Here is a 24582-nt window from a genome sequence, read left to right as displayed (position 1 = left end):
CCTACTTGCATAACAATTTATTCTCTAATAAAAAAAAAAAAAAAAAAAACAGTATGGGTTGTGGCATTTTAATTAGGTTTTGCTTACCATCTGTGGCCCAGTTTGCTAGAAAGAGCGGTAATATTTCCTCTAGAGTGGAGAGCGCCTTTCTGAAGAGTCAGTTCATTTCTGAAGCTCATTCTGCTCAACCCAGAATGCCCTTTGTGACATGTGCTGGTTCGAATAGGTCTATCTGAAGTAGGGCTGCCCCCGACTAAAGCTTTTTTCTAATAGTTGTTCATTTAAAGCTGCACTATGTAACTTTTCCGTCCACTAGAGGTCGCCTGTTCAAAACAAAGGTGTAGTTTGATGACGCCACGTTTGAGCGCAGAATCTCGGGACATGTGGTCTTCACCTCACAGGTGCGATGGAAAAGAATCAGGATAGGACTAAGCGTTATGAATCAGTGAGTCGATTCAGCGGTTTGGATCACCAAAGTCACGTGATTTCAGCAGTTTGCCGGTTTGACACGCGATCCGAATCATGATTCGACTCGCTGATTCATAACGCTTCGAAGCTTCATGATGCTTCATGATGCCGTGTTTTGAAATCGGTCATCACTATACTATAAGTCGTTACTTAGGGGTTTTTTTGCGCACAAAAACTATTCTCATCGCTTCATAAAGTTATTGTAGAACCACTGTAGTGAGATGGACTTTGTAACAACGTCTTTAGTAGCTTTTATGGATCTTGAGAGTGTACAGTGCATTGTGCCAATGGAGGCCTTTCTGAGCCATCTGATTTCAACTTAAATATCTTCATTTGTGTTCCCAAGATGAACGGAGGTCTTACGGGTGTCGAATGGCATGAGGGTAAGTAATTAATGACAGAATTTAAATTTTTGGGTGAACTAACCCTTTAATGAGAAGAGCGCCGGGACTTTTATTATGACACAGTCTCTGGCATGACTTTTATTATGACACAGTCGCCAGCACCACTTCCTCTTTTCCGGTCATGAGTGTGAGGTAACTCAGCTCTGTTTATCATATTAGATACATCTGAGTGTGTTGAAAATTGTTATGACGGTACTCTGTGCGTTCCTTCGGCGGCTGCTATGACACTTGTTGCACACTGCAGTGAAAGTAAAGCGTTTCTGAAACCGAGGGGAATGCAGATATGACGCAATCGACAGGCGACTCCCTCACACATCCCGGTTCCTTGGTTAAAATAGCAATTTCTCATGATTTACAAATAGTTGGAAACATTTGGGATATTGTAAGTACTCAACTGAACAAAATATATGACACTGGCCTAGTGGTTTTTGGATATTTACTCAAAACATTTTACATAGTGCACCTTTAAGCCATTGTTCATGTGACGCTGGCACCTCCATGTCATTTTCTGCTATATTTGCTTATTATTGATTAAATCCAGGCAATTGGTTGATAAAACATAGATTAAAATTAAGATACAATTTTTACAAAACGAAATTCACTGTAAAGCTACACTGTGTAACTTTTTTAGTTTATTCCTAGCTAAAAACACTTAGTTCTTTCAAAAATATATGTGCTCATTAATGTATATTTACTTCTTTCAAGTAATAAAGTATTCTCGTAAGTTTATAATATGCCATTGAAAATACATACGGGTAAGGGGTTCGAATGCGGGTCGCCATGTTGCCCCTCCATCTTGAAAGTACATTAGCCAAAGAGGGACATACCCGTAAATTCAAGCTTCGCCTTTCGCGTTTTAACCAACCCAGTATCACGCCAAAGTGATACTGGGTTGGTTTTAACACTCAAAGGCACCGTGTCGAATGTGGACGAGGTCGAACTGGAAGCCATGTTAATGTTGGACTAAATCGGCCACCGTAGGAGTTAAAACGAAATCGGAATTGAGAGGAACAGAAACTAATATTCACTGGATGGTCATATACCTTTTCACCACTAGATGGGGGAAAATATCACACAGTGTAGCACATATATTTTTGAAAGAACTAAGTGTTTTTAGCTAAGAATAAACTAAAAAAGTTACACAGTGTAGCTTTAAAGAAAGGCTTTCAACAAAACAAAACTTAATGAAGTGGTTAAAATAATTTCTGTCCCCCATGTCTTCTGACACACTTTTCATAATCAACGTAGATACAAAATAAAAAAAAAAACTATAATATTTAAACATATGAAACTAAATATGTGTTTAATGGCTACAAGTAGCCTATAGTAGGCTACAGTACAGAGAAATGTCATCTTGGAGCCGGATTTGAGGGCACGTTCATGAGTGCAGCTCGGCTCCTTTTCGCTAAATTAGGCAGTTTTTTTTTTTTCGCGTTCAGTTTTATTTCCTGTCGCTATGCAGGCTCTTTTATTGTATATAACCGTGTAAAGCACTCAATAATCCTTTTATTTAAAGGTTTAATGCGGCCCTAGTCCATTGCGATTGCAAGAAGGATCAATAATGTAAAAAATGTGATGTGCAGTCAAATGTCCCAGTGTTGTTTAAACGAATGTTCTCATCAATATGCTTGTTGTGCTCCGTGGAGTTTTGACGTGTTTTATAGACTCGATTTTGTTTCTTATTCAAATCGTTAAATTCCACCATTGGCTGCGAAAATGTTTTTCTTTGGAATGAGAGTGGCAATAACCAACTAGTTGGGATCATGACCATTTGACCTATTTATTTCTGATTAACCTCTCTAAAATGTTGATTGTGTAAATTAATATATTTAATAATATATTCATGTTTGTAAACTAAAAAAAATATATTTCCTTGCAGACACCACGTGGTTCGCTTGCAGTCGAGCGTAAGTAAGCACCCAGTCGTGATCACGTTCATTTGACTGCTTTAATTGTGATAAACCCCCTTAAAACGTCTATCACACAAAATAATAGATTACTAAGATTATATTCATAACAATAAAATAATGTATTTCCTAGCAGATATAGTGATTAGAGAACGCGTTATACTCGTAGCTCAACAGCGGCTGGTTGAACTGAGCGGCATGAGAACCATTGGAGTGACGTCAACTTCCCTCTTCGATTGATTGGCTAGAGGATGAGCTGTCAATCTAGAACCAGTGGACCAACACTCTTAAATATAAAGGTTCTTGAATGGTTCTTTGGCGGGATGTATTGTTCCATGAAGAACCTTTAATATCCAAAGAACCTTTCCATTGCAAAAAAGGTTCCTTGTAGCGCAGAAAGGTTCTTTAGACTATAAAATGGTTAGAAAAAATGGTTCTTTAAAGAACCTTTCACAAAACGGTTCTTCAGGGAACCAAAAATGGTTCTTCTATGGCATCACTGTGAAAACCCCTTTTTGATTCTTCCTGGCACCTTTATTTTTAAGGGTGAATGGTGATGTTAAGACCCGCCCCTGATTTACATGAAACTCGAACTGCAACTTTTGGAAACAAGAATGTGGAAACGAGCAAAGAGCACAGGCATACAAAAAATGAAAACAAGAGCAGAAAACATGATTTTGTGTGCGATTCAGATAATTTTGAAATCATTTTTCAGTTTTGAGCAATACAATTTTAAACTTGTTTAAATATTTGATTCACGCTTATAATTTTTTATTTCTGTGACCGCGTTGTTTGTGATTCTGGTTACCTTTGCATTGATTTTTACATTTTCACATGTGTTTTTAAAATTTTGATTCACGCTTATTCTTTTTTGATACATGACCACTATTAGGCGGGAATTTGATCCCATAAAAACTACCCCTTTAAAAAAACCTAAAAACAAGAAGATTAAAATTAAAACGGAAAATAGAAACATATAAACTATAATAGTATCTCAATGATACTAAAACAACACTGGTATAAATAACTCGAAAGTGTCCTTCTCCGGAGAAAGGAAGACATTATACCCACTGATCTATATAAATGACCAGTGCGCTATACGCCTCCGTCCACTAGAGGCGCTGTAACATTAACGCGTAACGGTCGGGCGCCTTAAAAACATCCGGTAAGCTAGGTGTTTTGCTGTGGAACGAATGGATTTGTGGCTCGTAACATATTTACTTAATAATTGATATATATTTAACATATATTTACTGGAGTCAAGAAAGCTTTGTCGCCTTCTCGGTCTGCTTTAGGCGAAGACAAACTAACGTTAAATCTGAATCGGTGTTGGTGAGTGAAAGCTGACAGACGATGGTGATAACGTCACATTTGCTCTAATGTAACCTTGATATATTTCATTGTTTTTACCGCAACACTAGCATGTATTATTGTATCGTTGAGTAATGTTTGTGTTTTTATTGTTTATGCGATTGACACCGAATTTTCTGTTAGGTTTATAACTGCGGAGAAATAGCAATTTAGTGACATATTAAACATTTGTTACTGCTGAGACATATAGTCATAATTTTACTGGATATTCCTATCCTATATTACATAATTACTTACTATATTGATGGTCAGACCCTTTATACATTGTTATTTATTCCTCTCACAGAGGTTTTATTCAAGGCCAAAAGAGTGTCAACTTGTTTTTAATCGAATTGTTTATTAAGCTATATTTTAACATTTTGATCATTTGGAATTGTAGAAATTCATGGTAGAGTGTTTTAAAATAAGAAACACCAACTAATACATTTAGACCTGGTTTCACAAGCAGGGCTTAGGTTAAGCTAGGATTAGGCCTTAGTTCAATTAGGACATTTAAGTAACTTTTAAAAATGTTCCTTAGAAAAAAAAACATTACTGATGTGCATAACAATGGCACTGACTTATTTTAAGATATGTCAGTACAAGTTTCTTTCAGTTAAAACATCTCAAACATGCATATTTGTCTGGGACTAGATGAACAGTATGGGAAAAGTGACAGAGGACAGGGAGAAAAACGGATGTATTAAAGGGATAGTTCACCCAAAAATGAAAATTAGCCCATGATTTACTCACCCTCAAGTCATCCTAGGTGTATATGACATTCTTCTTTCAGATGAATGCAATTGGAGTTATATTATTAAAATCCTGGCTCTTCCAAGCTTTATAATGGCAGTGAATGTTGCTCTGTTTTTGAAGTACACAAAAGTGCATCTATTCATCATATAACTGCTCCACACGGCTCCGGGGGGTTAATAAAGGCCTTCTGAAGCGAAGCCATGTGTTTATGTGAGAAAAAATATTATAGAGTTATACAGAGTTATTATAAACTAAAATAAATAGCTTCCAGCAGATGGTGGTACGCATCGATTTACGGCAAAAGAGTAACCCCTGATCTGACGCATGCATATTGACGAATGCGGAAGCGCAGAGAATAGAGCAAAACAAAACACCACTTCGTTTCAGAAGGCCTTTTTAAACGCCCTGGAGCCGTGTGGAGTACTTTTATAATGGATAGATGCACTTTTATGGACTTCAAATCAGAAACAGCCATTCACTGCCATTATAAAGCTTGGAAGAGCCAGGAAATTTTTTTATATTAATTCTGGATTTTATTAGTCTGAAAGAAGGATGTCATATACACTTAGGGTGACTTGAGGGTGAGTAAATCATGGGCTAATTTTCATTTTTGGGTGAACTATCCCTTTAAGACATATATGCTGTCTGCACAGTAGGAATGATCCAATGAATGTATACTGTTTTCATTGACAAACTCAAATATTTATGTTGTTTATGATTCAGATGTGAAGGTGTTCCCCAGCAGTGGTCATGAGTGACAGTCATCCTCTGCGGCCGATGAGCTCTGCGTCTGAGATCGACCACCTCCATCTCCTGTCAGAGCAGCTCGGCGCTTTAGTTCCCGGTGAAGAGTACAGCGATGTCACCTTTGTGGTGGAGGAGAAGCGCTTTCCTGCACACAGAGTCATTCTAGCGGCCCGCTGCCAGTATTTCAGGTGACTTTTTAAGAGAAGTTGCTTGTCTATTGGGGCATTTCTTGAGTGCAATTATTTATGATAAGAGAATCCATTTTGTGTAAACAAATACATTTAGGTTTACAGTAAGGCTCATTTGTTAGCATTAGTTAACTAGATTAGTTTACCTGAACTAACAAGGAAAAATACTTCTAAAGCATGTATTAATCTTAGTTAAAGCTGCTGTTCGTAACTTATTTTGTGTTTAAGATTTACAAAAATTATATAATGAGAATGTACAACATGAATCCATTTTCCAAACCGTGTTTTTGTCTTACCCTGAATCATTATGGTACACTTATAATAAGTGTTTATATTGGGACAATTTCAGACCGGTCTGGTAGGAACCGCTGCGGAAGAGCACAGTCCCTGCGTGACTCGCCATAGACATAAACAGAGAGAAGTAGCTCCGGCTGCAATGTTCTTCCGCAAGACGCATGCAGTTCTGTTTATTAACCGCTAGAGCGCAAAAAGTTACGGACTGCAGCTTTAATGTTAATTCAACATTTACGAGTACATTATTAAAATCGAAAGTTACCTGATAATATTATTTAAAGGGATAGTTCATCCGTAAATGTAAATTCTGTCATTAATTACCCATGTCATTAAGGGAGACATGTACCCGTAAGACTTTCGTTCATCTTCGGAACACAAATGAAGATCTTTTCAGTGAAATCTGAGAGCTTTCCCTCTGTTGACAGCTACGCAACTACCACTTTAATGCTTCAAAAAGTTCTTAAAGTGATCGTAAAACTAATCCATATGAATTAAGTGTTAATTTGCGTGTGTTACGCAGCACGTTTGAGCTTCAGAGGTTCGTTCTCACGTGCCAAACGCGTTCGGTTGAACTTCTGTTTATGTCCGCTGATCAGCCTAAATTTAATCTGTTCATCATATTAAGTGATCGGGTCTCGTCAGAAAATCTGGACTAAACCGCTCCATTCATAAGGATTAGTTTTAAGATCTCTTTATGAACTTTTTGAGACGTCAAAGTGGTAGTTGCGTAGCTGTCAATGGAGAGTACAAAACTGGTTCAGATTTTATTAAAAATATCTTCATTTCTCAGAAGGGTTTGCAACGACATGAGGGAGAGTATTTGATGACAGAATTTTCATCTTTGGTGAACTATCCTTTTAATGGACCTGAGCTAACATGAACGAACAATGAACAGTATTTGTATTAACTAACATTAACCCAGATTAATAATGTGTTAGGATATAATTATCAATTCAGAAAGGTAAGAGGGTTAATTTAACTTTACAAACCGTTTAACTGATGCTGTTATTTTTACACTTATTTGTTTTCTGCACAAAATGTAACAATTATAAAACAACTTCAGCTATAAAGCAGCTCTACAGAAGACGGTAGTATCATTATACAGCTCAGTTTAGATTCAGTGTTGAGTCAGTTCAGTACAATAACAGTGTCAATGCTACAAAGAAGTACCCATTTCTCGTTAATAAAATAGGGTTTGTAACCTAACCTTGGTAAAAATTTTCTTTCAACTCAGCCTTTTTTCTTCTTCTTTGTCTTGCTTTTCAACTCCTCAGGGCATTGCTGTATGGCGGGCTGAGAGAATCCCAGGCCCAGGCGGAGGTTCGGCTGGAGGAAACACGTGCCGAGGCTTTTTCTATGTTATTGCGGTATCTATACACAGGCCGAGCCACCCTGAGTGAAGCCAAGGAAGAGACATTGTTAGATTTCCTGGGACTGGCGCACCGCTATGGCCTCCAACCATTAGAGGGCTCCATATGCGAATTCCTCCGCACTTTATTGAGCACGCGAAACGTCTGTCTGGTGTTTGATGTGGCTAGTCTGTACTGTCTGAACGGGCTGGCTGAGGCCTGCATGGCCTACATGGACCGCAACGCCACCGAAGTCTTGAAGTCAGACGGCTTTCTCACCCTTTCAAAGGTGAGTGATGGACGATATTACAATTTTAAGCAGGTCATGAATTGAGAAATCAACTTTCCTTTGAGCTTTTGATATATAAAAGGTCATGGTAATAAAAGAATATCCTGTAAGTTTCAAACCTGAAAACTTTTATAGACACCAGGCCCAGCAAACGATCGATCTCAGAATGTACCCGGCTATGACGTCAGAGTGTAGTGAAACACCGCCTCAACAGAAAAAGAACAACGCCTGATTCTCTAGCCCCACCCTCCGACTCGTGCCACTAACATAACACAGGCCTACATAGAGCTAAACCGGATAGAATTTCTAAACATACCGCATAAGCTTCATTCGGATTCCAATATAATGAATGCGTGGATTAACTTTATTTTTAATGAATATCCAGCTCACGTGGGGAAGGCACGTCTGTTCCTTCATTTAACCACAGATTCGTTTGTAAACAAGATACTGGATTTGCAGACAGGATGAGATTACATGAATGAATGAAGCAACACACTAATGTGAGTAAAATGTTTTTTATATGTGATAGTATTGCATTGTTACAGATCGTATTGATTATGTGTACATGTCTAACTGAACATTAGCACGCTGTCAAAGGCTGGAGAATCCTTTATTTAAAGCCCAACGTCCCGGGGTTATGTGTTTTTCAGACGGGCTACCAAAATGTAACCACATCTTAGATAGTGAAATAACGTTACTTTCTTGATGTGCGTTCACTCTCTTGACTTGATATTTGAAGGAAAAATACAATTGCGGAAGTTTTGATCATGCAGTCTGCAATGTACTTGACACGCGTTTGTGTGTGTGTGTGTGATGCACGGTTCACGCTTATATCCACCGAACGGGCGGGCGAAGTAATACAAAAATAACATTCCAATCAATCGTGGGTGGATGCCGGTTGCCGTTTCTCCACACGCTTTCAAAACAATTCCTCGTGTACTCACCGGGGAGCTGAAGCTCATTAAATATGCAAAACTGTTATCCAATCCTAGCCGTGGGTGTTTACTTCCAAGTCTTCAGTGCGGCACGCCCATCCGAGTGTTTCTTTAGAGAGCCTCAAAACCAGGGTAGAATATAGCCTATTACTTATTCATTATGATGTTTTTGAATGTGAAAACCATGCGAACGTCATAAGTTGACCTCAGACAACAATATAAAAAAATGTAAAAAGCCAGTTCATGACACCTTTAATACATGATAATTAAGATTAGTATGTAATATGGCCGTTTCTTATGTTGTCTCTCTGCAGTCTGCACTGTTGACCGTTGTGAGGAGAGATTCCTTTGCTGCTAGCGAAAGGGAGATCTTTCAGGCCCTCTGCCGCTGGTGTCACCACAACGGCGATGGCCCAGAGGCAAAGGAAGTGATGTCATCAGTCCGACTGCCCCTGATGACCCTCTCTGAAATGCTGAATGTGGTTCGTCCCTCGGGCCTCCTCAGCCCAGATGACCTACTAGATGCCATACAGACCCGCTCAGAGAGCAGAGACATGGACCTCAACTACCGTGGCATGCTCAGTCCGTTTACTTCTATCTGCTTATCTGTCTGTAGATACATGAACACTTAAGCTGCTTTTCCATTGCTGGGCCAAACCATTCTCGTTGCTTAACCGCTCCATTCCGTGCCGATCCGGCCCAGCCTGTACGGATAACGTTTCATTAACGGAGCTGATAACGGAGCTCTTTGGAATGTAATACAAATGCGTCAGTTGTTGTCTTGGTAATGCAAGAGTTTACAGCTTACAGGTCTTAGACCTGTTGAGCCCGACTGTGGAAAAGCAGCTTTAGATTATTAAAGGAAATAGGTCACATAATGACAAATCAAGATTTTCTTGACTTTTTTATATATATTACGGTCTAATTTTAAAACACTCTGTCTTTTATACGTTATTATTATTGTTGTATTATAATATAATTAAAGTGTCAACTTGTTGACAAGTTAATTTGTAATATTTATTAAACTATTTTTTTAAATGTATCATTTATATTTGTGTGTAATTGTATTTACCATGACGTGTTTTAAAATAAGACAAGCCAACTAATACCACAAAACCTTACAGAATTAATCAAATTCATTGCTAATACTTGCATTTGTGGTGTTCCCAGCAAAATTATGTTACTTTCTTAAGGATGATGTCATTAAGAACCTGCTGGCTTTTATTAGTTAAAGAGATTTCACGAAGGACTAACACTACCAGTATGGAAAGTGACAGAGGACAGGAAATAAACCCAAATATTGTATATTAAGACAAATATGATAGAGAAAATTTGATGGTCCTGTGAAACTAAATTACTATCATGTTTGGTGCAGAATGTATTATATGTTCCAATTAATCAGTAGCTAACAGTTTCTGGTGCTAATGCTTGAGATTTAAAGTTATTTGTGTATTTTTCTTAATGCAAAGTATAATTGAAAACGTAATTTTCTGGAAATTTAAGTTGTGTGCCCACCTTTTACATCACTGGCATGTAAAGTAAAGATCCGTAGAGTACAGAAAATGTTTCCGTTTGACTAAAGTGTGTCTTCTGCTTTGTTTGGTGTTGTAGTCCCAGAGGAGAACATTGCCACTATGAAGCACGGCGCTGTGGTGGTGAAGGGTGAGCTGAAGTCTGCTCTTCTGGATGGAGACACGCAGAATTATGATCTGGACCACGGCTTCTCGAGACACCCCATAGAAGAAGAGGGACGAGCCGCTGGCATTCAGGTCCGCTTGGGTCAACCCTCCATCGTCAACCACATACGTCTACTGCTGTGGGACAAGGACAGCAGGTAATGCAACATTAAAGGGACGGTTCACGCAAAAATGTAAATTCTGCACTTTTATTTATATAGCGCTTTATACAATACAGATTGTTTCAAAGCAGCTTTACAGTGATAACCAGGAAGATAATGATTCAAAGCTGTAAAGCAGCTTTAAAAAGACAATGGTAAACAGTCATTATCAGGGTTCCCACTCTTCCTGGAAAACCTTGAAAACCTGGAAAATTGATGACAAATTTTCCAGTCCTGGAAAACACATGGAAAATGAGAGAAAATGTAAAATTTGCAATTGCAAGAAAGTCAGAATAGCAAGATAAAAAGTCACAATTACCTTTTCTTTCTATTCTGTGGTGTAAACAAGCTTCCATAGTCATAATGTATGATTAAGAGCTCATATTGAAAAATGCTGGATTGTTAAGTAATGGTAATAAACAGTACGGCTTTTAAAGACTTAGAAAGCAATATTTGGTATGATCCTTGTCTTTTATTCTTGCCGTAGTAAAATTGAAAATGTCCTGGAAAAGTACTGGAAATTGGTTGCTGAAAAAGAGTGGGAACCCTGATTATTCAGTTGAAATCTGTTCAGTGTTGATTCATTTCAATAACTGTAAAGTACATAAATTATGAAATGAATTAAATTCAGCTATAAAGCAGCTCTGCAAAAATGTCATCAGTGATGTAACTTGACAGTGATGTCGTCATCCAGCTAAGTTGAGTTCTCATCCAATAGTGTCAGTGCAGTCAAATCAGTAATATTGCTTAATATAAAGTGTCCCCAACGAAGCAAGCCAGAGGCAACAGTGGCAAGGAACCCAGACTCATCAGGTGAAAAAAACCTTGGGAGAAACCAGGCTCAGTCGGGGGGCCATTTCTCCTCTGGCCAACGAACTAACACGGTGCGATTATGATTCAGGCTGCATCAGAAGTCAGATTGTGGGTCGATAGCATTTAAAATATTTCATTTAGTTCCTTCTGCTTGAAGAGCAGATTCATCACGCTGGTATGGAGACGAAGCTGGCCATAGGGGTCTTGTCTGGTTCTTATGGGCTTTGCTGAGGATCTGTGCCGATGGCTGTCGTGTCGACGAGGTCTTCACAGGGGTTGACATGGTCTCTGCTGACATTCAGGGCTGCGTTGAGGTCGTGTCTAGGTGCAGGTCCACCATCTAATCTGGATAAGACCCGGATGCGACTGACTACGGTAACCTCGAGATAAGGATCAGACAGACTACTATTAGCATAGATGCCATTCTTCTTGTGTTGTAACAAGTTTATAGGGTGTTACAAGTCAAGTCAAGTCAACTTTATTTATATAGCGCTTTTAACAATGTAGATTGTTTCAAAGCAGCTTTACAGTGTTAAACAGGAAAATAATGCAGCATAATTTTATTCAGCTGTATAGCCATTCTGGAAAAATTTCAAGTATCATACAGTGACAGTGTGGGCTTTAGATCAATAATTTGATCAGTAATTTAGTTTAAATGGTTAATTTAGTTTATTATTTAGATGTATTTCGATGTTTAGTTGAAAAATTTAGTGTCCCCAACTGAGCACGCCAAGCCAGAGGCAACAGTGGCAAGGAAACCAAAACCCCATTAGGTGACCTAATGGAGAAAAATAAACCTTGGGAGAAACCAGGCTCAGTCGGGGTGCCAGTTCTCCTCTGGCCAATTAACAAACAGCGTATTATTATTATTATTCTGGCAGTTTTACAGCTCGGAGGTCATAATAGATCAGAATATTCGAGGGACCGGGGGCAACATGCTGGAGACGGGTTTATTGAGGATGATGTTGATTAAATAATTATTAAAGTGCAATATTCGAATGATCGGAGGCAACACGCAGGAGACGGGTTTATTGAGATGCCGTGTCGATGAGGCAGTTTCAGGGGGAGTCTAATCACGGTCTCCCAGACACTTCGGGGTCCTGTGTTGGTCTTCTCTGGGCGCAGGTCCACCATCTGATCTGGATACGGCCCGGATCCAGCTGACTGCAGTAAACCTCGGGATAAAACAGAGAGACTAACATTAGCGTAGATGCCATTCTTCTGATGATGTAACGAGTACATCAGGTGTTATGGGAAGTGTTCCCGGTTCCGGCTGACCTAGTTAATGCAGCCTAACAATCATTTCATTGAAAAAGTGTTTTATGTGTATGCCACAGTAAAGAGATGTGTTTTTAGTCTAGATTTAAACTGACAGAGTGTGTCTGCTTCCCGAACAATGTTAGGAAGACTGTTCCAGAGTTTAGGTGCTAAATAGGAAAACGATCGACCGCCTGCAGTTGATTTGGATATTCTCGGTATGATCAACTGGCCAGAATTTTGAGACCGCAGTAGACGTGATGGAGTATAATATGTTAAGAGCTCGCTCAAGTATTGGGGAGCTAAACCATTTAGTGCTTTGTAAGTAATAAGTAAGATTTTAAAATTTATGCGATGTTTAATAGGCAGCCAGTGCAGTGTTGACAGAACTGGGCTAATATGGTCATACTTCCTGGTTCTAGTAAGAACTCGAGCTGCTGCGTTTTGGACCAGCTGGAGTTTATTTATTAAGCGAGCAGGGCAACCACCCAGTAGAGCATTACAATAATCTAACCTTGAGGTCATGAACGCATGAACTAACTGTTCAGCATTTTGCATTGAGAGCATGTGCCGTAATTTAGATATATTTTTAAGATGGTAGAAAGCAGTTTTACAGATGCTAGAAACGTGGCTTTCAAACGAAAGATTGGTATCAAAGAGCACACCCAGGTTCCTCACTGACGACGAGGACTTGACAGAACAGCCATCAAGTGTTAGACAGTATTCTAGGTTACTACTTGTGGAGCTTTTTTGTCCAATAATTAAAAATTCAGTTTTTTCTGAATTGAGTTGCAGGAAATTACCAGTCATCCAATGTTTTATATCAGCTATGCATTCCGTTAATCTTGTGAATTGGTAAGTTTCTTTAGGGCGTGAAGAAATATAGAGCTGAGTATCGTCAGCATAACAATGAAAACTAACGCCATGCTTCCTAATGATATCTCCCAGTGGTAGCATGTACAGGGTGAAGAGTAGCGGTCCTAGCACTGAGCCTTGCGGTACTCCATACTGAACTTGCGATCGGTGTGACATATCTTCATTTACTACTACAAACTGATAACGGTCGCATAGGTATGATTTAAACCATGATAATGCAATTCCACTAATACCTACATAATTTTCGAGTCTATTCAAAAGAATGTTGTGGTCGATAGTATCAAATGCAGCACTAAGATCGAGTAACACTAATAGAGAGATACAGCCACGATCGGATGATAAGAGCAAATCATTTGTAACTCTGACGAGAGCAGTCTCAGTGCTATGATACGGTCTAAATCCTGACTGGAAATCCTCACAGATACCATTTCTTTCTAAAAAGGAACATAATTGTGAAGACACTGCCTTTTCAAGTATTTTTGACAGAAAGGGTAGATTTGAGATTGGTCTGTTACAGGAAGTGTTCTGGTTGACCTAATTCATGCAGCCTAACAATCCTTTAGCGAATTTGAATTATAGAAATGTGATAATGTGTTATGTGTATGTCAGGTTAAAAAGACGTTTTAAGTCTAGATTTAAACTGACAAAGTGTGTCTGCTTCCCGAACAAGGCTTGGAAGGCTGTTCCAGAGTTTGGGTGCTAAATAGGAAAAGTTTAATAGGGAGCCAAATGCATTGTTGACCGAACCAGGCTAATATGGCCATATTTCCTGTTTCCTGGTTCTAGTAAGAACTCTAGTTGCTGCTTTTTGGATCAGCTTAAGTTTGTTTATTAAGCATGCAGGGCAGCCACCCAGGAGAGCATTACAATAATCTAGCCTTGAGGTCATGAACGCATTAACTAACTTTTCATTTGTCATTGAGAGCATATGTTGTAAATATGAGGTTTTACAGATGTTAGAAATGTGCCTTTGCAATGAAAGATTGGTATCAAAGAGCTTACCCAGGTTCCTTGACAGAGCAGCCGCCAAGTGTAACAGTATTCTAGATTATTACGTTTGGAGGTGTTTGGTCCAATAATTAAAACCTCTGTTTTTTGTTTTTTTTAGAATTAAGTATTAGGAAATTACCAGTCATCCCATTTTTTAATGCATTGCGCTAATTTTGTGAATTGGTATGTTTCGTCAGGGCACGAAGAAATATAAAATATCATCACCGTAACAGTGAAAAACGCCATGCTTCCTAATGATATCTCCCAAGAGTAGCATATACTGGGTGAAAAGCAACGGTTCTGGCACTGAGCCTTGCAATACTCCATACTGAACTTGTGATCGATATGACACCTTTTCATTTACTGTTACAAATTGATAATAGTCAGATAAGTATGAGTTTTCAACCATGCCAATGCAATTCCCTTAATGACAGCATCCTTTTCAAGTCTATTCAAAAGAATGCTGTGGTCGATAGTATCAAATGCAGCACTAAGATCCAGGAACACTAAAAGAGAGATATCACGATCGGATGATAAGAGCAAATCATTTGCAGCTCAGTCAGTTTAGGGTCTAACCAAGCAGCAACCTCCTGCATTTTCTCTTGAAGCCAATACGTAAGTGACTTAAACTGCAATTCATCGACTGGCCGCTAGAGACAGGGCAGAATCTCATTGAGCCCCATGTTAAAATGCCCAACTTTAGAGCAGAAAAACACATGTTTACAGTCTGGTACAAATTATGGTTTTGGTCTATATGGCTAATTTTCCCCTTCATGACAACTGTGAGGGGGATGCATTTTTTAAAACTCATTTGTTTACATTATATAAAGCCTTAAAGTTCCGCATAATTAAGGGTGTGGCCACTTTGAGTGACAGGTGGATAGCCATTTATCTGCTGTCTGTTAGTCATCGCATCACCTCAGCTCCTCTCGCCTCTTTGCCCATTTTCTATTATCCAGGAAAGGAAGCACTTCAGTTGGAAATGACAGAATGTAAAATACCAGCATCTGACGTAAAAGCCATATTGAACCTGTACATTTACAAGAAATGGCAAATGGAATGGAACGAATGTGTAAATAACAAATTATATGAGGTGAATCCAGTTTTAAATCAAGGAGTTATTAGTTATTATTTTGAAAATAGATATGACCAGGTTGTATATACGAGATGCAGAATTGGACATTCAAGACTCACTCATTCCTATTTATTGAACGGGGAAGAGAAACCGGTTTGTGATCTGTGTAAGAATTTCATGAGTGTGAAACATATTTTAATAGAATGTCCTTTTTTACATAATATTAGAGAACGGTTTTATTCAGAAAACACATTAATGGACATTTTTAAAAAGGTTTCTCCTGGAGTAATTTTAGAATTTCTGTCAAATATTAAATTGAAAGATTCTATGTAAATGGTGTAATTATTACTGTTGTTGTTATTGGTATATATGCCTGATTTTGTATAGTGATTGTTTTTAGGACAAAATGGTTAAATTATTGTAAACAATGTATTAAAGTTATACTGCTGATTGCCATGAATATAGCCATTGTTGCTGATATGGCATTAAATCATAAATAAATAAATAAACAAACTATAATCCGGGCCGGGAGTGACGCTCTGCCAAGATGGCAACGGCCAGCTCGTTCATACTTTACGCTTCAAAACTGCTCATCAGAATCCTATGGGTGATGTCACGGACACTACGTCCATATTTTTTTTTACAGTCTATGGGTCTAACATACACGTTGATTTTGATGATTTATCAAGTTTAGACAATTCTTCCTCTCCTGTAGCAAAGAATGAATGGAATTGTTCCTCGGGGGGTCTATAGTGCGACGTCTGATGTGATGTCGTTCCAAACTCAAAAGGAGATTATCCGCCATTCTCTTATTCATATAGGCTACATTCACACTGCCAGTGTTTGGGATTGACAACCGCATTACTTACAGGTTTGAGTATCAAAATGTTCATTCACACAGCAATTTGCAGTAGCGTCTTGAATACTGTCTGTACGAGCATGCGATGGTATTCTCCATCTCCACTCTTAACAGTAACCATAGCGACAGTGACAAAGATCACACATTTGTGCATTGCAGAGTGGCTCTGTATGACTGACAGACAGCTAGTTATCCAGTCCAGTTAATTATAATATGCGCTATGTGCAGCATTTTGATGGCTCTCTCGTGTCTTTAGGTCTTACTCGTACTATGTCGAGGTGTCGATGGATGAGCTGGACTGGGTGCGTGTGGTGGATCATTCCAAGTTCCTGTGCCGCTCCTGGCAGCATCTCTATTTCCCAGCACGAGTTTGCAGGTAGAACTCATTACACAACAACAGCTGGACTCTGTTTTTCAAAATTAGATTTTGAAACATTTTGTTGTACTGCTTACTCTCAGTAGAAGACATCAAAACTGAAATGAAAATTAAGGTTAGGCAAAAAAGTGATGTTGCATATAAAAAATGTTTTTTTTCATTAATGTGATGCAAAGCTGAGTTTTCAGCATCATTACTCCAGTATTCAGCCACATGATACTTCAGAAATCATAATACTAATATGCTTATTGCCACCCGAATCCAGAATGTCAGTGTTTTTCTCCCACCACCCGCGTAAAAATCCCCGGTCGAATTACCTACTGTTTTTAGACAAACACCAAGGACGTGTCGTCATTTAATTGCCATCTGTATCCACATATCTGAGTTTTCAAGATGAGATCACTTCAAAATTCACTGTTTATATCCTTTTTGACCCCTGCAGAGCACCGTACGGTTGCGCTTCGCTGTAATTTGCATGCATTTTAAAGATCTAGGCTTTTATTACTGAAACGCTGGCAAGTATTTACAAGAGCAATATATTTCATCACCGCTCAAAAAATAAAAAGAACAAAACCACGTATACATTTGAAATGGGCCGTTATTACGGCAGCAATTATATCTGTTAAATATAATATATGTGCAGGTCTTAAAAGCCTTCAAATTTATTTTAAAAAAAAGTACATATACAGGTGATTTAATAAATATTTTTGCATATTTTAAATGCCTAACAATTAACTTGTCCATATCTTTTCATTTAATTGGAAAATTCATGTTTACAATATTATCTCTATATTTTGATGTTTTAATTAAGTAATGATTTATAAAAAAGAACGCTCTTGTACACCAGCCTCTTTCCTCGTTAGATTTTGTAAAATTTGGACATTTTTATTGTAGTTGTCAGTATATGCCTTAGCGTTACTGCAGTAATGATAGACACAGGTACAGTAGGTGTTTGATATATTGGCAGTAACACACCCACCTTTATCGTATTTATTGTGCTTGATTTAAAATAAAAGGTGCTTTAAAAAGTCCTTGAAAGTCCTTGAATCTGGTGTTCATGAAAGAGTGGGAACCCTGAGTTTGTTTGAAGATTCAGTCTCTCTAAACTTCTCCTTTCTGTGAGCCTACTCTGCTCTGATTGGTCAGATGGCCCAAATTATACGAATAGTATCGATCGCATCGGTTTTACCGTATCAATTCAAGTGCGAGTCCTCATCGTTTTGAAGTACATGCAAAATTGATTTGCTGCCTAGAAAACGAACCAAACTCTTCCAGTCTCAGCAAAGTAGACGTTGTTCCCGGGCAGCCAGCGAAGACCATAGGTGGGCAATAAGCAAATTTGTTACATTTTTACATGGGTATGTAACAGGAAGTGAGATTTGCTGATGACTCTTTTAGGCCGTTCAGAGTCAATTCATTACTTTAGGAGCGAAATTACTTCATTTGTTGTGCACTTTGCAGACTATTTACATTCACAAACAGCTGCATTACACACTCCATGAAAGGTAATATTAAAAAAGCATAATAGGGGCACTTTAATTTATTTAAACAGTAGGTTTATGTTATGAACAATATATTCCAGAATGAGTTTATTATATCAATCTTACATGCTAAACAAACTGTATACATGTTGTACAATGTATTCTATTAATGTTTTTAGGGTATTTTGTAGCAAGTCAATCAAAAACAAAAGTTTTTTCCATTAAATTTGCTCAATTGTGACATTGGATATTTGCTAACTGACTGTCTGTGAACACTGCTTTTATTTGTGAATTCAGGTTTATTCGTGTTGTGGGGACACATAACACTGTCAACAAAGTGTTTCACTTGGTGGCTCTGGAGTGCATGTACACACAGCGACCTTTCACCCTGGAGAGAGGCCTAATAGGTAATGTAGGTTTTTTAATTTCAGTGGTTATTCAGGAAGTTACACACATATCAGCTCGGTTACTAAAACTCATCCCACATCTCCTCTTCTGTGCCTCCCTGCAGTTCCCACAGAGAACGTGGCGACCGTGCAGGCATGTGCTAGTGTGGTAGAGGGTGTGAGTCGCAGCAGAAACGCCCTGCTGAACGGGGACACCAGCCACTATGACTGGGACTCGGGATACACCTGTCACCAGCTGGGCTCTGGAGCCATTGTTATCCAGCTCGCTCAGCCTTACATGCTGGGCTCAATCCGGTACGAGAGCTTATGTTACAGGTTAAAAAGGCCATATTATGCCCTTTTAAAGGATTAGTTCACTTTAAAATGAAAATTACCCCATGATTTACTCACCCTCAAGACATCCCAGGTTTATATGACTTTCTTCTTTCTGATGAACACAATCAGAGATATATCATGTTTCCAAGCTTTATAATGGCAGTGAACGGGGCTCACGAGTTTGAAGCTCAAAAAAGTGCATCCATCCCTCATAAACGTACTCCACGTGGCCTTCTAAAGCGAAGCCATGCATTTGTGTAAGAAAAATATCCATATTTAACATGTTATTAAGTAAAATATCTAGCTTCTGCCAGATCGTCTTCTGTATTCAACTTACAGAAAATGCATAACTGGCCGTTATTATGATCAGACAGTGAGTAGACACGAAGCAAAGTGGGATGAGATCGGGGAAGTCCCGAAGCACAACAGCGCTGTATGTCGGCACGCTGCCCATGAGGCTATCGGCACTGACCACTTCAAGTTTGGGAAATGTCACAGCCCATACAATAATTGCGAATTTCAACACACTACTAACGCAACTTGTGACCAGAAGAAACTCAAGACTACAATCGAGACGTTTCAGGGACATTGCAGACCTTTTTCATGCTCAAACAGCAACTTTACATACTAAAGAAAGTTGAACATGTAATAAAAGCATAGGTCAATATGTCCTCTTTAAAGGTTGTAATTCTGTCATGATTTAGGATGGGTTTTCTCTGTGGAAAGTAGTTTAGTAGTATGTTTAGATGAAAGTGAAAGTAGGGTAACCCATACTCAGAAATTGTCCTCTGCTTTTAACCCATCCAAGTTAGTGCACACACATAAGGAGAAGTGATTAGTGAACACACACATTGCAAACCGTGGACACACACACCCAGAGCAGTAGGCAGCCATTTTTTTGCTGTGGCACCTGGGGAACGAATTGGGGTTTGGTGCCTTGCTCAAGGGCACCTCAGTCATTTCCTGCCCGTATTGAGATTCAAACCCGCAACCTTCAGGTTACCAATCCGACTCTCTAACCATCAGGCCACGACTAGATGATAATTAAACTCCACTCAAAAAAATGACATAAAAGTATCATAAAAGTAGTCCATATGGCTACTTTTTGACAAATGACAAGTTTTCTGAACCCATACAATAGCATTGTGCAAGGAATAAAATGAAATTGAATGAGTTATTTGCTGAAAACCTTTTCCGCCACAGAGCTCAAATCTAATAACAGTGGATACAATAAAGTAAATGAAAGAAAACAGGACAAGGTAATCAGTTATATGATACACACTGTTTCGAAAGTGTAGCCACAAGACTTAAACATTATACATTCTAACACAAGACTAGAGTGATGGTTGCTCGCTGTGTGACAAAAACCCATGTGTAAGGATATAAGAAAATGACCTTTCTTAAGTAGAAAGATTAAAACAAGAATTTAGCAGTGCTAAAAGGATTTATACAACATTTAGAAAAATGTTAATGAAGAAAAGTAAACAAATTAAAAATTTTAACATAGCATAGTTAGGCTAAATAGGAAATTGAGTGTTTTATAAAGGCATATCAGCAGAAGTGTGTCTTTATAATGATTTTCTAAACGTCCCTTAATGGTTTAATGATGCCAATCATTTTGAAGTGCATGGCTTCCATTTAGTCTCTTGCATCGCAAGTGCCTTACTATAACTATAGCTTTAGCTTAAAAAATTATGACTTGAAATAATCTTGTGTTTCTGAACCAGAGACATTCCTTCAAGTTGTATTTAACCCTCAATCGTTAATCTTTGTCTCAGTCTTTAATTTAGACTTACTGACTCTGTAAAATCTGTGTCTGTAGGTTGCTGTTGTGGGACTGTGATGAGAGGAGCTATAGCTATTACGTTGAGCTGTCCACAAACCAGCAACATTGGGTGAGGGTCATAGACAACACAAAAGTGGCATGCAGGTCAGTGAATGCTGTTTTTCTTTTTATTATTACCTCTTTATTTGCTTGTATTATAATTACGTCTATAACAACCTCAGAGTTTACATTAGTTGCTTTTAATTCTTACAGGTCGTGGCAGACTATGACATTCGACACACAGCCTGCATCCTTTATTCGTATTGTGGGAACTCACAACACCGCTAATGAGGTGAGCGATCTCTGCAGTGTTTCTGTGACTCCTTCCAGCATCACATTAATGCTGCATTCATCACATTACATTGAGATAATATGATGTCAGTTTTTCATCATATTGCATCATATTGCAGAACAAATTAGACATGCAGTATTTGTCAAAAGAATCATATTTTTTATGAAATTCTACAGGCCTAATGATCTTTTTTTCTCATGCTGTCTCCACTAGGTTTTTCACTGCGTTCACTTCGAGTGCCCTGCACAGGTGGATACCGTTGTCAAAGAAGGAAGTCCTGGACCAGACCAGCCCAAACCAGAATCCAGCTCCCAGAACTCCCATTCACAGGGCCTGACGCCCCAAAAACCATCCACGTCTCTACACACATAGACTGTGGATGTTTATGAAGAGACACACTTGAGATGCTGAGGTTGTGTTTTCAAGGTTACGCGCTGCTAAACAAAGAATTCTTTATATTTATATTGAGAAAATACTTGAGCTGATTATAACATGATGGTGAGTATAACAATTACTGTCAAATGCACTTATTTTATGATGTTCGGATTACTACAAAAACCATAATAATAAGTATTACTGGTTTTTGCAATACTGTCTCATTTATTAGATATCTTAAAATTGTTTATCGTAGAAAAGTAAACAAATATCCTGTTTAAAATCACAAATTAAAATCACCATGAAACGGAAGTTGTGATAGTCTTTCCTTCTCTATTGTGACGTATATTAATCAGCTTCAAGAAAAACAAGAGAAAAATTAGGGCGTGGCTTGATTTTGTCCATGGGGAATTGATTGGATGGTTGTGGTTTGCTATTGGTCGATCTCTTGTGAGTGACAGGGTTTCCCCACCCTCCCGCCAGTAAACGTGTCATTAGGGAAGAGATGTTTCTGCAAGTGGAAAGGGAAGGGCATGGTTTTTGTTTATTATTTTACAGTATGTGCACTGTCAATGTAGCTATAGTGTACTGACTACTGTAAGGTAACTACATGGGCTAAGTTAAGGTAGGGGTTAGTACCTAGTTTGTGCCAAGTATGTGAAACAGGACTGCATAAAGTGCTACCTTGTTTTTTTTTTTTATTCCTGGCTATCTGTGACCCCCATTAGTACAGACTAGCTTTGAGACCCACCAAATAAGAACCACTTTTAGGATGTTCACAACTGAAAATTGTGTTGATTTTTATTGTAATGCAAGCTCTACCGTTAGAATTTGGGCTGATTTATTGTCTGGTGATGGTGAGAAACAGAGAAACAGATGGAGAGCGTGAACGAGACTGTTTAGTCAGATCACACATATTAACATGCTTCATTCTCTGGGGAGATTTAATAAATACTGAGTTTCAATCAGACATGGAAGGGTGAGTGACACCATAATACCACCTTCATTAAGCTACCAGGAACAGACGCACATTATCAAACTTCCTCGCTGCAATCAAGAGACTTCCCCAAGGGCTGGAGGATGATGGAGACTGACAGACCGACAGCGTGATGTTAAGTTGAAATAATAACTAGGATGCCAGTACCCTGTTGAAAAGACCAGGTTAACCCTATACAACCCACAATATCTAAATGATCAACATGATCAAAACTTTGCTAAATAAGCTGTTGGCAAGCATTCTTCTACATGCCTTCTGTCATCGGATTGATAGTTTAATTCTAAATACGTCCACTTTCAGGTTGTTTTTACTATGAAGTCTTTATTTTATAAAGTAAACGTAAAAATAGCTTTTATATTGTTACGAATATTTCAAGATTAACATTCACTGGACTGAAGCAACTTTACTTTATTATCCATCTTTTTTTAAATGTATCAAATATGTAACAACAAGCTTTTGAGCAACGTTTATTTGTTCATGTATCAATCATCATTGTATTGCATTATATGTTTTACCCCCACAATACAAACCACAGAGCTTGGGTCATAAAACTAAGATATCATCTTACGATATATTCCCCTGGTTTCACACTTCACAGACAAGGCTTTAGCCTAGACCCAGACTAAAATGCACATTTGAGCTGTTTTAATTGAAAGTAACTTGCATATCTTAAGTATCTTAAAATATGTCAGTGCCATTGTTTTGTCTCAAGAGGCACACCAGTAATGTTTTTTTTTTCCTAAGGCACATTTAAAAAAAAAAAAAAGCTACTTTAATGTCCTAATTGAACTAAGGCCTAATCCTGGTTTAGTCTAAGCCCTGGCGGTCTGTCTCTCTGTGTATATGCAGTTTATGTTAGTGATGTGCTATTATGTTAAAAAAGATCTAATATAGGCCATTCATTAGAATCATATCATGATGTTGTATTTGGGCATATAAATAGCACCATATTGAAATAGCACCATCATGTTTGCTTAGTTTGGGCCTCTGAATAAATTTTATGTTTTTTTGAGTGTGAGCATATTCTCCTATATCATAGGCTACTGTATGAGCCATTTGCCTGTTGTATCTAATTATTATCATGGCTTGATTCAAATATGATACAAAAACATAAAACACAAATGCAAACTTTTATTTATTAAATATTTGATATAGTCATATTTTTTTTTCAAACAATGTTTATATTTTAATATATGTTACTTGCATTGTATTTCAAATCCGTCGCTTAAAAACAAGTAGAAAAACGAATAAATAAATGCGTCAGCGCAGAACGAATCGTTCGCTCTCCGTCAAAAACACCGACTGATTCATTTACGAACGATTCGCGAAATTGAAACATCCCGGATGTCGAGATGATGGACGGGTCGTACTTGCCCTCACCGTCTAAAAGCCATGAACAAATTTACACAAGGTAAAAGGTAATATGACACACACTAAATATATGTATTCACTTGCAGGATAAAAATGGTTTGTGTCGAATAACCGTCGATCGTGCGTCGAATGACATTAAACCGCCAAATATCGAAGAGGCTTCGTTCACACAGCATTGCCAGTCCTGTTTTGAGTGCTGATTAAATACGGTCATGTTCATACAAAATTCGCTTATGGAAGATTGAAAAGCACACTCTATAATCAGTAACTTAAATTTGAGATCGAGTTCAGTTGGTTTTTGCTGTGTGTGTAACCGTAATAGTCGACAAGCGCGCGCTTCGCAGGTCATTATTTGCTGTCATTTCGAAACACCTGGTAAGTTTTTTTTGACACCGACCATTTTAATTATTGCTTCAATTCGGTATTTTCATTTCACGGACATATTTTCAAATGCTTAAATCAGGGGCAGAATATCTTCTTAAATTAGAAAATTTCAGAAAAGATGTAACTTAGTTCGTAAGAACGTGTGTGTGCTGGGGAATTTGGGTATTAGCAGATTACCGTAATGTTACACATATTTAAAATAGTCCAATAGTTAGCCTACTAACTATTAGTAGTTAGTCTGTCAATGGATGGAGCGGTTTTTGCATTTATTTGCACTCTCTAGAGCAGTGATTCTGAACAAGGGTGCCGGAGCCCACTAGGGGGTGCTCAACAAACTTACAAGGGGGCCTTAAGATGATTTAAAA

The 24582-nt window shown here is 38.2% G+C and overlaps 1 protein-coding gene across 6 annotated transcripts; it reads left to right on the top strand.

The window, feature by feature from the left end:
- Nucleotides 1-3902: 3902 nt before the first annotated feature.
- On the top strand, nucleotides 3903-23689 carry btbd9 (BTB (POZ) domain containing 9). 6 transcript variants are annotated; one of them, XM_079843234.1, is made up of 11 exons: nucleotides 3903-3944; nucleotides 5609-5820; nucleotides 7389-7752; nucleotides 9002-9260; nucleotides 10299-10521; nucleotides 16651-16770; nucleotides 18549-18658; nucleotides 18763-18952; nucleotides 20796-20903; nucleotides 21012-21090; nucleotides 21304-23689. In XM_079843234.1, the coding sequence occupies exons 2-11, from the start codon at nucleotides 5636-5638 to the stop codon at nucleotides 21460-21462; spliced, it is 1797 nt and encodes a 598-aa protein (XP_079699360.1). In that variant the 5' UTR covers nucleotides 3903-3944; nucleotides 5609-5635; the 3' UTR covers nucleotides 21463-23689. The 6 variants fall into 6 exon arrangements, with proteins under 6 accessions (XP_079699360.1, XP_079699358.1, XP_079699362.1 ...); XM_079843232.1 differs by having other exon boundaries at nucleotides 3912-3944; nucleotides 9002-9269; XM_079843236.1 differs by having other exon boundaries at nucleotides 3914-3944; nucleotides 9002-9257.
- The last annotated feature ends 893 nt before the right edge of the window (nucleotides 23690-24582 follow it).

The sequence above is a fragment of the Gobio gobio genome (genome assembly GCF_949357685.1).
Source record: "Gobio gobio genome assembly, chromosome: 18".
Lineage (NCBI taxonomy): Eukaryota > Metazoa > Chordata > Actinopteri > Cypriniformes > Gobionidae > Gobio > Gobio gobio.
Note: the sequence above shows the minus strand (reverse complement) of the source record. Positions and strands in the feature narration are given on the sequence as shown.

What these genes read in the sequence shown, in the direction of transcription:
- btbd9 (XM_079843232.1), top strand. Translation starts at nt 5,636, where the DNA reads ATGAGTGACAGTCATCCTCTGCGGCCGATGAGCTCTGCGTCTGAGATC. An exon ending in CCTGGAGAGAGGCCTAATAG is followed by an intron (nt 18,659 to 18,762) that starts GTAATGTAGGTT and finishes GCCTCCCTGCAG; the next exon opens with TTCCCACAGAGAACGTGGCG. An exon ending in TACATGCTGGGCTCAATCCG is followed by an intron (nt 18,953 to 20,795) that starts GTACGAGAGCTT and finishes CTGTGTCTGTAG; the next exon opens with GTTGCTGTTGTGGGACTGTG.